This window comes from Monodon monoceros, unplaced genomic scaffold (assembly GCF_005190385.1).
Source record: "Monodon monoceros isolate NGI ecotype Baffin Bay Population unplaced genomic scaffold, NGI_Narwhal_1 Super_Scaffold_11, whole genome shotgun sequence".
Lineage (NCBI taxonomy): Eukaryota > Metazoa > Chordata > Mammalia > Artiodactyla > Monodontidae > Monodon > Monodon monoceros.
The window spans coordinates 70,978,087-70,991,207 of record NW_021703767.1 but is presented as its reverse complement, the minus strand read 5'-3'; the positions used below and the strand labels follow the sequence as shown (position 1 = coordinate 70,991,207).

General features: G+C 37.9%; 1 protein-coding gene across 1 annotated transcript in view; it reads left to right on the top strand.

The window, feature by feature from the left end:
• LMLN (leishmanolysin like peptidase) overlaps positions 1-13,121 on the top strand; it is a 78,807-nt gene that overhangs the window by 42,442 nt on the left and 23,244 nt on the right. The window contains exon 12 of the mRNA XM_029213590.1: positions 5,169-5,279. Within this exon, the coding sequence (XP_029069423.1) occupies positions 5,169-5,279 (111 nt within the window). The remainder of the gene's footprint in view (positions 1-5,168; positions 5,280-13,121) is intronic.

Genomic DNA, 13,121 nt, shown 5'->3' with positions numbered 1-13,121 from the left:
AGAAAAAAAAATGCTGGATTCCTTTTAGTGCCATTATAGCTCTTTCCTATTTATCTCTAACAAGCAATGGCCAACAAAAGTGGTCCTGCTGCTCTGTTCAACAACCTATTTATAGCCCTTCTGTAAATAATGCTAGTTTCTTTAAGATACCAGTAGCATATAAAAGCACTGTGGAGTGTGTGAGTGACTAGTGAAACCATGGCACTGGTGAATTTTAAAGCATTTCTTCCTTTTTCTGATGCAAGAGAAAAATGAGCCAGATGTTTCTAAGTATCTGGCAGCATTTTAAATTGTAGATATGGAAATTAATTTTCATAAATCCATAAGACTTCAGTGTAGATTAGCTAAGTTTCTTCTCCCAGTAAAAGACATTATCATGTTTCCATCCAGAAACCTGGGAATCATCCTTGACAACTCCCTCTCCCTACCTCTCACATCTAATCAATCATAAATCTTGCTTAATTTTTAGCTCTTCAGTATCCCAGGAGTCTGTCTACTTTTTGGGTCACATTTATCAAGGCCACCATTATCTTTTCCTTGGATTACTATAGTTGCCTTTTTTTAATGTCTCCCTGCATCTCAGGTGGTCCTTTCTACTGCCCAAAGCCCTTCACACATTCTGCAAAATGTTGTTTAGAAGTTTTTTAGGCATGGTGTCTCACACAGTGAGAAATACATCACCACCAAAGTACACACATACATATATAATGGTGAAGAGTAAAGATGTTGACGAGGGTGCCAAAACCATTTAATGGGGAAAGAATAGTTTTTTCAACAAATGGTGTTGGGACAACTGGATATCCATATAGAAAAGAATGAACCCCTACCACACATGATATATAAAAATTAACTCAAAATGGATTGAAGACCTAAATATAAGGCTAAAACTATACAACTCTTAGAAGGAAATATTGGTGTAAATCTTCATGATACTAGATTAGGCAGTGATTTCTTAGATATGACACCAAAAGCACAAGCAACCAAAGAAAAAATAGATAAATTGGACTTCATCAAAATTAAATACTTGTACTTCAAAGGGCACTATCAAGAAAGTGGAAAGAACTCACAAAAGGAGAAAATATTTGCCAATTATCTATCTGATAAGGATCTAGTACCCAGAATATATAAAGAACTCTTACAACTCGAAATAAAAAGACAACTCAATTTAAAAATTGGTGAGGGGGCTTCCCTGGTGGTGCAGTGGTTGAGAGTCCACCTGCTGATGCAGGGGACACGGGTTCGTGCCCCAGTCCGGGAAGATCCCACATGCCACGGAGCGGCTGGGCCCGTGAGCCATGGCCGCTGAGCCTGCGCGTCTGGAGCCTGTGCTCCGCAATGGGAGAGGCCACAACAGTGAGAGGCCTGCGTACAAACAAACAAACAAATAAATAAATAAAATTGGTGAGGGATTTCAATAGATATTTCTCTAAAGATATACAAATGATTAATAAGCACATGAAATGATTCTCAGCATCATTGGGGAAATGCAAATGAAAACCACAGTGCTACTTCACACCCACTAGGATGGCTATAATAAAAAAGACAATGGCAGGGAATTCAGTGGTTAGGACTCCGCGCTTTCACTGCCGAGGGTGCAGGTTCAGTCCCTGGTGAGGGAACTGAGATCCTACAAGCCATGCAGCAAGCCCAAAAAAAGAAAAAAAAAAAAAAAAAAGACAATGGCAAATATTGATGTGGGAAAATTGGAACCCTCATACACTGCTGATGGGAATGTAAAATGATACAGCCACTTTGGAAAATAGTTTGGCATTGATTTACAAAACCAGACATACTCATACCATAGCAACCCAGCAATTATGCTACTTGGTATTTAATCAAATGGATTAAAAACTTAGGCCTACAAGAAAACCTCTATACAGAGGTTTATAGCAGCTTTATTCATAATTGCCAAAACGTGGAAGCAACCAAGTTGTCCTTCAGTATGTGAATGGATAAATAAATTGTGGTACATCCAGACAATGGAATATTATTCAGAGCTAAAAAGAAATGAGCTGTCAAGCCATAAAAGGACATGAAGGAACCTTAAATGCATATTGCTAAGTGAAAGAAGCCAATCTGAAAAGGCTACATACTGTATGATTCCAACTATATGACATCCTGAAAAAGGCAAAACTATGGAGAGAGTAAAAAGATCAGTGTTTGCCAGGGGTTAAGGGAAAGGAGGGATGAACAAGCAGATCACAGAGGGTTTTAAGGGCAATGAAATTATTCTGTATGATACTGTACAGAATAATGATGGCTACATGTCATTATATATTTGTCCAAACTCATTGAATGTACAACACCAACAGTAAACCCTAATATAAACTATGGATTTTAGGTGATGATGACGTGTCAATGTAGGTTTATTGATTGTAACAAATGTAGCACTCTGTTGCAGTATATTGATAGTAGGGGGAGGGTATGTGTGTTGCAGGGCAGGGGGTGTATGGGAACTCTGTACTAGCCATTCAGTTTTGCTGTGTACCTAAAACTGCTCTAAAAATGTTTAAAAAAAGGAATGAAGTACTAATACATGCTACGAGACGTATGAACCTTGAAAATATTATGCCAAGTGAAAGAAGCCAGACGCAAAGGACCACACTCCATTTCTATGAAAGGTCCACAATACGCTAACCTACAAAGACAGGCAATAGACTAGTGGTTGCCAGGGACTAAGGAGTGACTGCTAATGGGTACATAGTTTTTTGGGGGGTGATGAAAATGTTCTGAAATTAGATCGTGGTAATGGTTGCACAACCTTGTGAATATACTAAAAACATTGAATTGTACATATTATGAGGGTAAGTTTTATGATATGTGAATATTTCCATTTTTTTTAAAAGCTCAAAAACATTGAAGCCAGAACCCTAGATTCAAATCTCAGCTCTGCCATTTACTAGTTGTATCCTTGCCTCAGTTCTTTCCTCTATAAAATAGGGATAAAAAGTGATATCTACCTCATACAGTTTTATGAGCCTTGAATGAGTTGATACATGTAAACTCCTTAATAGAGTACTTGGCACATTGTAAGGGCCAATTAAGTATTAGCTATTACATGTAAAACTGAATTATTCGGGACTTCCCTGGTGGCACAGTGGTTGAGAATCTGCCTGCCAATGCAGGGGACATGGGTTCAATCCCTGGTCCGGGAAGATCCCACATGCCGCAGAGCAACTAAGCCTGTGCGCCACAACTAGCGCTCTAGAGCTCGTGAGCCACAGCTACTGAGCCCGCAGGCCACAACTACTGAAGCCCGCATGCCACAACTACTGAAGCCCGCGCGCCTAGAGCCCGTGCTCCACAACAAGAGAAGCCACTGCCGTGAGAAGTCCTCACACCACGATGAAGAGTAGCCCCCACTCACCACAACTAGAGAAAGCCCGCGCGTAGCAAGAAAGACCCAGTGCAGCCCAAAATTAATTAATTAAAAACAACTGAATCATTCAAAGTTTCACGAAACAATATTTACCCTTACTATCTACAATGTAGTCCTCTTTTCTATTGATTTTATTTTTTAATCTTTTATTTTAATATGTAATTTTTTTTACAGATGTATTCTATTGATTTTAAAAGAGAGAGAGAAAGAAACGTTGATTAAGATCCACTAAATTGATTTCACAACCCACTAATGCCACCAAGAAATCTTGTTTCTAATTGCTCCCTCAGCTAACTTGTGCTCACCCTTCTAGGTTTAGCTTAAAGTTGCTTCCTCAGAAAAACCTTTCCTAATTCCCCAGACTAGCTTAGGTTTCCCTATCAGTGTGCTCCTATTATCACCTTGTACTTAACCCCTGTCCTACTTATCACACTTGTAATTTTCTTTTTGTTATCTGCCTTCCCCACTAGATTATATTGTTCACAAGGGCAGAAAGTGTTTATTCACTGCTGTAGCCTTAGCTACACTTAGCAAAGTGCCTAGCACATAAGAAGTGCTTAATAACTGTTGACTAATAGTACAGGAAGAACTGCAAAGAAAACATGAAGGAGGTTTCGAGAAATGTAGCTGGAGTGCCTAGCAGATGATTTAATGACAGTGTTGATACTATGCTTTGCACTCATCAACCTATACTAGATATGGTAATTCCTAAGGGAATCTAATTACATTATATTTTATCCTTTGGGAGAAGGACTTCCTTACCTAGGCACTGCTAAAATACTTGCTAGTGTGCAAGATTGAGGGCACCTGTTACCATCCGAGCAGCTTGACCTGCTGTGATACCAAGTTAGCTAATTAAGGTGACTTACACTGTAGCTGCAGAGGTTTCAGGCATTTTGGTATTGGAGTGCCAGGCTTTATTTCTTCAGTTTCTCTCTCAGTGTTCTGTTCTTTGAAAGGGGAGAAGGTTTTGAAAGATGCTATGTTACATATTTCTGCTGTTGTTAGATTTTGTGGGAAGTGCTAGAGTGGAGGGGATGATTCTTATCATTCCCTCAACTTTTGAGCCTGTGTATTTATTACTGTTTTGGTAATTCTAAGGGGAGAAGATATAATACAAGCATGAAAGAAGCTATTTTGTATAGCTTTATAACTTGTAAACTAATCTTGTCATTAAGAATAAAGAAGAAAAACTAAAAGTAGTTTCATTGCCTTTGATTAATTTTGCCAGGAAAGTATCGATAAATCACTGTGGTTTTTCTCTGAAATTGGAACATTTTAAATGTATTGGCCATAGTATTCATTTGTCTTATTATAATGGTGTAATGTTTAGTCACAAGCAGGAGCCATATTGATAGAATATCACAAATTCAAGGCCAGGGAAGCAAGAAACTAGGGCCAACTGGATCAGATTAGGTAAAGGCTAGACAACTAGTAATTCTACTTTTCTTCTTCAGTTTACTCCCTTCTCTTTTTCTCTCATTCTCTTTGTTTCTTTGCCCTTTATTCTCGTCTCACACCTTAATCATTTTCTCCTCTGTGACTTATATCATCTTTGAAAATTACAATGGGAACACGGTTTGGTTCCTCAAGACTAAAATTTCACAGTCCCTGCTGCAGTGATCCAGTGCAGCAAGGACTTTGTTTGTAAATGCTCATCTGTGGGGATGGTCACCGAAGTCCTTTTTGAGGTTCTAGTTTGCTCATTGTTGAGATTTGTAATTGGTATGCTGGAGTTGTTTTTTAAATGACAGTAATATAAAGTGCTTTGTTTCAATTATTTCCACAGCTGGTATAAAGCTAATTACAGCATGGCTGAGAAGTTAGACTGGGGCCGAGGATTGGGCTGTGACTTTGTCAGGAGGAGCTGTAAATTCTGGATTGATCAGCAGAGACAAAAGTAAGGATGCATTTCCTCCTAATGTCTTTGATGACACAGTTTATTCCTGATTTTGTTCTCTATCCAGAGCCTATAGTGTCCCTATTTTCAAAATGTGGTCTAAACAGTTCAATTTCAAAATGTGTAGAAAACCATCTACTACAGTTCTTTATGATAATATCATAATAAGTAGCCACAGTATTGTTTTAAAGCATATACCAAAAGAATCTACAGTGTGAGCACCAGAGCCATAAAACATTTCTGTTTACCTTGTAATTCATAAATATATATATTGCAAAATTTTGCATACTCTAGCATTCTTATTTGTTTTCTTCAGAGAATGCACTCATAAACATAGATGCAACTATTGATTCAGTATCAAAAACATAAAGCAACATTTGAATAGTGGTTCTCTAATCTGGATCCATCTCATAATTACCTAGCAAGCTTTTTAAAAAATACAGTCTCCAATTTTGGGGGAAACGCACACACACACACACTCATTTATTTACAAATGTATATATTTTTAAACTTTTTGAGGTAATTGTAGATTCATATACAGTTGTAGAAAAAATAGAGATCTCATGTGTACTTTATCCAGTTTCCTTGATTGGTAACATCTTGCAAAACTGTAGTACATATCACACCCAGGATATTGACATTGATACAGTCAGATACAAAATATTTGGATCACCACAGGGATCCCTCCTATTGACCTTTTGTAACCATACCCACTTCCCTCCCACCCCTGGAAACTACTGATCCGTTCTGCATTTCTGTAATTTTGTCATTTCAAGTATGTTATATAAATGGACTCATAACAGTATATACCCTTTTAGGATTGGCTTTTTTCACTCAGCATAATTTTCTGAGGATTCACCCAGTTGTTGTGTATATCAAAACTTTGCTCATTTTTATGGCAGAATAATATTCCATGATATGGATATACCACAGTTTGTTTAACCATTCACATGTTGACATCTGGGTTGTATCTAGTTTTTGGCTATTGTGAATAAAGCTGATATAAACTTTTGTGTACAGGATTTTGTGTGAACATAAATCTTCATTTTTCTAGAATAAGTGCCTAGGAGTGCAATCACTGTGTAATACGGTAGTTGCAAGTTTTGTGCTGTAAGAAACTGCCAAACTCTTTTCCAGAATGGCTATACCATTTTATATTCCAACCAACGATGTATGAGGAATAACAGTTTCTCCACATGCTCACCAGCATTTGGTATTGTCTTTTTTTTTTAAACATCTTTATTGGAGTATAATTGCTTTACAATGTTGTGTTAGTTTCTGCTGTATAACAAAGTGAATCAGCTATATGTATACGTATATCCGCATATCCCCTTCCTCTTGCATCTCCCTCCCACCCTCCTTATCCCACCCCTCTAGGTGGTCACAAAGCACCGAGCTGATCTCCCTGTGCTATGCGGCTGCTTCCCACTAGCTATCTACCTTACATTTGGTAGTGTATATATGTCCATGCCTCTCTCGCGCTTTGTCACAGCTTACCCTTCCCCCCCCCCATGTCCTCAAGTCCATTCTCTATGTCTGTGTCTTTATTCCTGTCCTGCCCCTAGGTTCTTCAGAACCATTTTTTTTTTTAATTCCATATATATGTATTAGCATACGGTATTAGTTTTTCTCTTTCTGACTCACTCTGTATGACAGACTCTAGGTCCGTCCACCTCACTACAAATAACTCAATTTTGTTTCTTTTTATGGCTTGAGTAATATTCCATTATATATATATGTGCCACATCTTCTTTATCCATTCACCTGTTGATGGACACTTGGGTTGCTTCCATGTCCTGGCTATTGTAAATAGAGCTGCAGTGAACATTGTGGTACATGACTCTTTTTGAATTATGCTTTTCTCAGGGTATATGCCCAGTAGTGGGTTTTCTAGGACATTTGGTAGTTCTATTTTTAGTTTTTTGAGGACCTCCATATTGTTCTCCATAGTGGCTGTATCAATTTACATTCCCACCAAGAGTGCAAGAGTGTTCTCTTTTCTCCACACCCTCTCCAGCATTTATTGTTTGTAGATTTTTTGATGATGGCCATTCTGACTGGTGTGAGGTGATACCTCATTGTAGTTTTGATTTGCATTTCTCTAACGATTAGTGATGTGGAGCATCCTTTCATGTGTTTGTTGGCAATCTATATATCTTCTTTGGAGAAATGTCTATTTAGGTCTTCTGCCCATTTTTGGATTGGGTTGTTTGCTTTTGGATATTGAGCTGCATGAGCTGCTTATATATTTTGGAGATTAATCCTTTGTCCGTTGATTCATTTGCAAATATTTTCTCCCATTCTGAGAGTTGTCTTTCATCTTGTTTATGGTTTCCTTTGCTGTGCAAAAGCTTTTAAGTTTCATTAGGTCCCATTTGTTTATTTTGGTTTTCATTTCCATTTCTCTAGGAGGTGGGTCAAAAAGGATCTTGCTGTGATTTATGTCACAGAGTGTTCTGCCTATGTTTTCCTCTAAGAGTTTTACAGTGTCTGGCCTTATATTTAGGTCTTTAATCCATTTTGAGTTTATTTTTGTGTATGGTGTTAGGAAGTGTTCTAATTTCATTCTTTTACATGTAGCTGTCCAGTTTTCCCAGCACCACTTATTGAAGAGACTGTCTTTTCTCCATTGTATATTCTTACCTCCTTTATCAAAAATAAGGTGACCATATGTGCGTGGGTTTATCTCTGTGCTTTCTATCTTGTTCCACTGATCTATATTTCTGTGTTTTTTTTTTTAACACCTTTATTGGAGTATAATTGCTTTACAGTGGTGTGTTAGTTTCTGCTTTACAACAAAATGAATCAGTTATATATATATATATATACATATGTTCCCATATCTCTTCCCTCTTGCGTCTCCCTCCCTCCCACCCTCCCTATCCCACCCCTCCAGGCAATCACAAAGCACCGAGCTGATCTCCCTGTGCTATGCGGCTGCTTCCCACTAGCTATCTACCTTACATTTGGTAGTGTATATATGTCCATGCCTCTCTCTCGCTTTGTCACAGCTTACCCTTCCCCCTCCCCATATCCTCAAGTCCATTCTCTAGTAGGTCTGTGTCTTTATCCCTGTCTTACCCCTAGGTTCTTCATGACATTTTTTTTTTCTTAAATTCCATATATATGTGTTAGCATACGGTATTTGTCTCTCTCTTTCTGACTTACTTCATTCTGTATGACAGACTCTAGGTCTATCCACCTCATTACAAATAGCTCAATTTCATTTCTTTTTATGGCCGAATAATATTCCATTGTATATATGTGCCACATCTTCTTTATCCATTCATCCGATGATGGACACTTAGGTTGTTTCCATCTCCGGGCTATTGTAAATAGAGCTGCAATGAACATTGTGGTACATGACTCTTTTTGAATTATGCTTTTCTCAGGGTATATGCCCAGTAGTGGGATTGCTGGGTCATATGGTAGTTCTATTTGTAGTTTTTTAAGGAACCTCCATACTGTTCTCCACAGTGGCTGTATCAATTTACATTCCCACCAACAGTGTAAGAGGGTTCCCTTTTCTCCACACCCTCTCCAGCATTTATTGTTTGTAGATTTTCTGATGGTGCCCATTCTGACTGGTGTGAGATGATATCTCATTGTAGTTTTGATTTGCATTTCTCTAATGATTAGTGATGTTGAGCATTCTTTCATGTGTTTGTTGGCAGTCTGTATATCTTCTTTGGAGAAATGTCTATTTAGGTCTTCTGCCCATTTTTGGATTGGGTTGTTTGTTTTCTTAATATTGAGGTGCATGAGCTGTTTATATATTTTCGAGGTTAATCCTTTGTCCATTGATTCGTTTGCAAATATGTTCTCCCATTCTGAGGGTTGTCTTTTCATCTTATTTGTAGTTTCCTTTGCTTTGCAAAAGCTTTTAAGTTTCATTAGGTCCCATTTGTTTATTTTTGTTTTTATTTCCATTACTCTAGGAGGTGCGTCAGAAAGGATCTTGCTGTGATTTATGTCATAGAGTGTTCTGCCTATGCTTTCCTCTAAGAGTTTGATAGTTTCTGGCCTTACATTTAGGTCTTTAATCCATTTTGAGCTTATTTTTGTGTATGGTGTTAGGGAGTGATCTAATCTCATACTTTTACATGTACCTGTCCAGTTTTCCCAGCACCATTTATTGAAGAGGCTGTCCTTTCTCCACTGTACATTCCTGCCACCTTTATCAAAGATAAGGTGACCATATGTGCGTAGGTTTATCTCTGGGCTTTCTATCCTGTTCCATTGATCTATCTTTCTGTTTTTGTGCCAGTACCATACTGTCTCGATTACTGTAGCTTTGTAGTATAGTCTGAAGTCAGGGAGCCTGATTCCTCCAGCTCCTTTTTTCGTTCTCAAGATTGCTTTGGCTATTCGGGGTCTTTTGTGTTTCCATACAAATTGCAAAATTTTTTGTTCTAGTTCTGTGAAAAATGCCATTGGTAGTGTGATAGGGATTGCATTGAATCTGTAGATTGCTTTGGGTAGTAGAGTCATTTTCACAATGTTGATTCTTCCCATCCAAGAACATGGTATATCTCTCCATCTATTTGTATCATCTTTAATTTCTTTCATCAGTGTCTTATAATTTTCTGCATACAGGTCTTTTGTCTCCTTAGGCAGGTTTATTCCTAGATATTTTATTCTTTTTGTTGCAATGGTAAATGGGAGTGTTTTCTTGATTTCACTTTCAAATTTTTCATCATTAGTATATAGGAATGCCAGAGATTTCTGTGCATTAATTTTGTATCCTGCTACTTTACCAAATTCATTGATTAGCTCTAGTAGTTTTCTGGTAGCATCTTTAGGATTCTCTATGTATAGTATCATGTCATCTGCAAACAGTGACAGCTTTACTTATTCTTTTCCGATTTGGATTCCTTTTTTTTTTTTTTTTTTTAATTAATTTATTTATTTATGGCTGTGTTGGCTCTTCGTTTCTGTGCGAGGGCTTTCTCTAGTTGCGGCAAGTGGGGGCCACTCCTCAACGCGGTGCGCAGGCCTCTCACTATCGTGGCCTCTCTTGTTGCAGAGCACAGGCTCCAGATGCGCAGGCTCAGTAACTGGCTCACAGGGCTAGTTGCTCCGCGGCATGTGGGATCCTCCCAGACCAGGGCTCGAAACCGTGTCCCCTGCATTGGCAGGCAGACTCTCAACCACTGCGCCACCGGGGAAGCCCTGGATTCCTTTTATTTCCTTTTCTTCTCTGATTGCTGTGGCTAAAACTTCCAAAACTATGTTGAATAAGAGTGGTGAGAGTGGGCAACCTTGTCTTGTTTCTGATCTTAGTGGAAATGCTTTCAGTTTTTCACCATTGAGGATGATGTTTGCTGTGGGCTTGTCATGTATGGCCTTTATTATGTTGAGGAAAGTTCCCTCTATGCCTACTCTCTGCAGGGTTTTTATCATAAATGGGTGTTGAATTTTGTCAAAAGCTTTCTCTGCATCTATTGAGATGATCATATGGTTTTTCTCCTTCAGTTTGTTAATATGGTTTATCACATTGATAGATTTGCGTATATTGAAGAATTCTTGCATTCCTGGAATAAACCCCACTTGATCATGGTGTATGATCCTTTTAATGTGCTGTTGGATTCTGTTTGCTAGTATTTTGTTGAGGATTTTTGCATCTATGTTCATCAGTGATATTGGCCTGTAGTTTTCTTTCTTTGTGACATCCTTGTCTGGTTTTGGTATCAAGGTGATGGTGGCCTCGTAGAAGGAATTTGGGAGTGTTCCTCCCTCTGCTATATTTTGGAAGAGTTTGAGAAGGACAGGTGTTAGCTCTTCTCTAAACGTTTGATAGAATTCACCTGTGAAGCCATCTGGTCCTGGGCTTTTGTTTGTTGGAAGATTTCTAATCACAGTTTCAATTTCAGTGCTTGTGATTGGTCTGTTCATATTTTCTATTTCTTCCTGATTCAGTCTTGGCAGGTTGTGCATTTCTAAGAATTTGTCCATTTCTTCCAGATTGTCCATTTTATTGGCATAGAGTTGCTTGTAGTAATCTCTCATGATTTTTTTTATTTCTGCAGTGTCAGTTGTTACTTCTCCTTTTTCATTTCTAATTCTATTGATTTGAGTCTTCTCCCTTTTTTTCTTGATGAGTCTGGCTACTGGTTTATCTATTTTGTTTATCTTCTCAAAGAACCAGCTTTTAATTTTATTGATCTTTGCTATTGTTTCCTTCATTTCTTTTTCATTTATTTCTGATCTGATTTTTATGATTTCTTTCCTTCTGCTAGCTTTGTGGTTTTTTTGTTCTTCTTTCTCTAATTGCTTGAGGTGCAAGGTTAGGTTGTTTATTCGAGATGTTTCCTGCTTCTTAAGGTGGGCTTGTATTGCTATAAACTTCCCTCTTAGAACTGCTTTTGCTGCATCCCATAGGTTTTGGGTCGTTGTGTCTCCACTATCATTTGTTTCTAGGTATTTTTTTATTTCCTCTTTGATTTCTTCAGTGATCACTTCATTATTAAGTAGTGTATTGTTTAGCCTCCATGTGTTTGTATGTTTTACAGATCTTTTCCTGTAATTGATATCTAGTCTCATGGCGTTGTGGTCAGAAAAGATACTTGATACAATTTCAATTTTCTTAAATTTACCAAGGCTTGATTGTGACCCAAGATATGATCTATCCTGGAGAATGTTCCATGAGCACTTGAGAAAAATGTGTATTCTGTTGTTTTTGGATGGAGTGTCCTATAAATATCAATTAAGTCCATCTTGTTTAATGTATCATTTAAAGCTTGTGTTTCCTTATTTATTTTCATTTTGGATGATCTGTCCATGGGTGAAAGTGGGGTGTTAAAGTCCCCTACTATGAATGTGTTACTGTTGATCTCCCCTTTTATGGCTGTTAGTATTTGCCTTATGTATTGAGGTGCTCCTATGTTGGGTGCATAAATATTTACAATTGTTATATCTTCTTGTTGGATCAATCCCTTGATCATTATGTAGTGTCCTTCTTTGTCTCTTTTAATAGTCCTTATTTTAAAGTCTATTTTGTCTGATATGAGAATTGCTACTCCAGCTTTCTTTTGGTTTCCATTTGCATGGAATATCTTTTTCCATCCCCTTACTTTCAGTCTGTATGTGTCTCTAGGTCTGAAGTGGGTCTCTTGTAGACAGCATATGTAAGGGTCTTGTTTTTCTATCCATTCAGCCAATCTGTGTCTTTTGGTGGGAGCATTTAGTCCATTTACATTTAAGGTAATTATCAATATGTATGTTCCTATTCCCATTTTCTAAATTGTTTTGGGTTCATTATTATAGGTCTTTTCCTTCTCTTGTGTTTCTTGTCTAGAGAAGTTCCTTTAGCATTTGTTGTAAAGCTGGTTTGGTGGTGCTGAACTCTCTCAGCTTTTGCTTGTCTGTAAAGTTTTTAATTTCTCCATCAAATCTGAATGAGATCCTTGCTGGGTATAGTCGTCTTGGTTGCAGGTTTTTCTCCTTCATCACTTTCAGTATGTCCTGCCACTCCCTTCTGGCTTGTAGGGTTTCTGCTGAGAGATCAGCTGTTAACCTTATGGGGATTCCCTTGTGTGTTATTTGTTGTTTTTCCCTTGCTGCTTTTAATATGCTTTCTTTGTATTTAATTTTTGACAGTTTGATTAATATGTGTCTTGGCGTATTCCTTCTTGTATTTATCCTGTATGGGACTCTCTGTGCTTCCTGGACTTGATTAACTATTTCCTGTCCCATATTAGGGAAGTTTTCAACTATAATCTCTTCAAATATTTTCTCAGTCCCTTTCTTTTTCTCTTCTTCTTCTGGAACCCCTATAATTCGAATGTTGGTGCGTTTAATGTTGTCCCAGAGGTCTCTGAGACTGTCCTCAGTTCTTTTCAT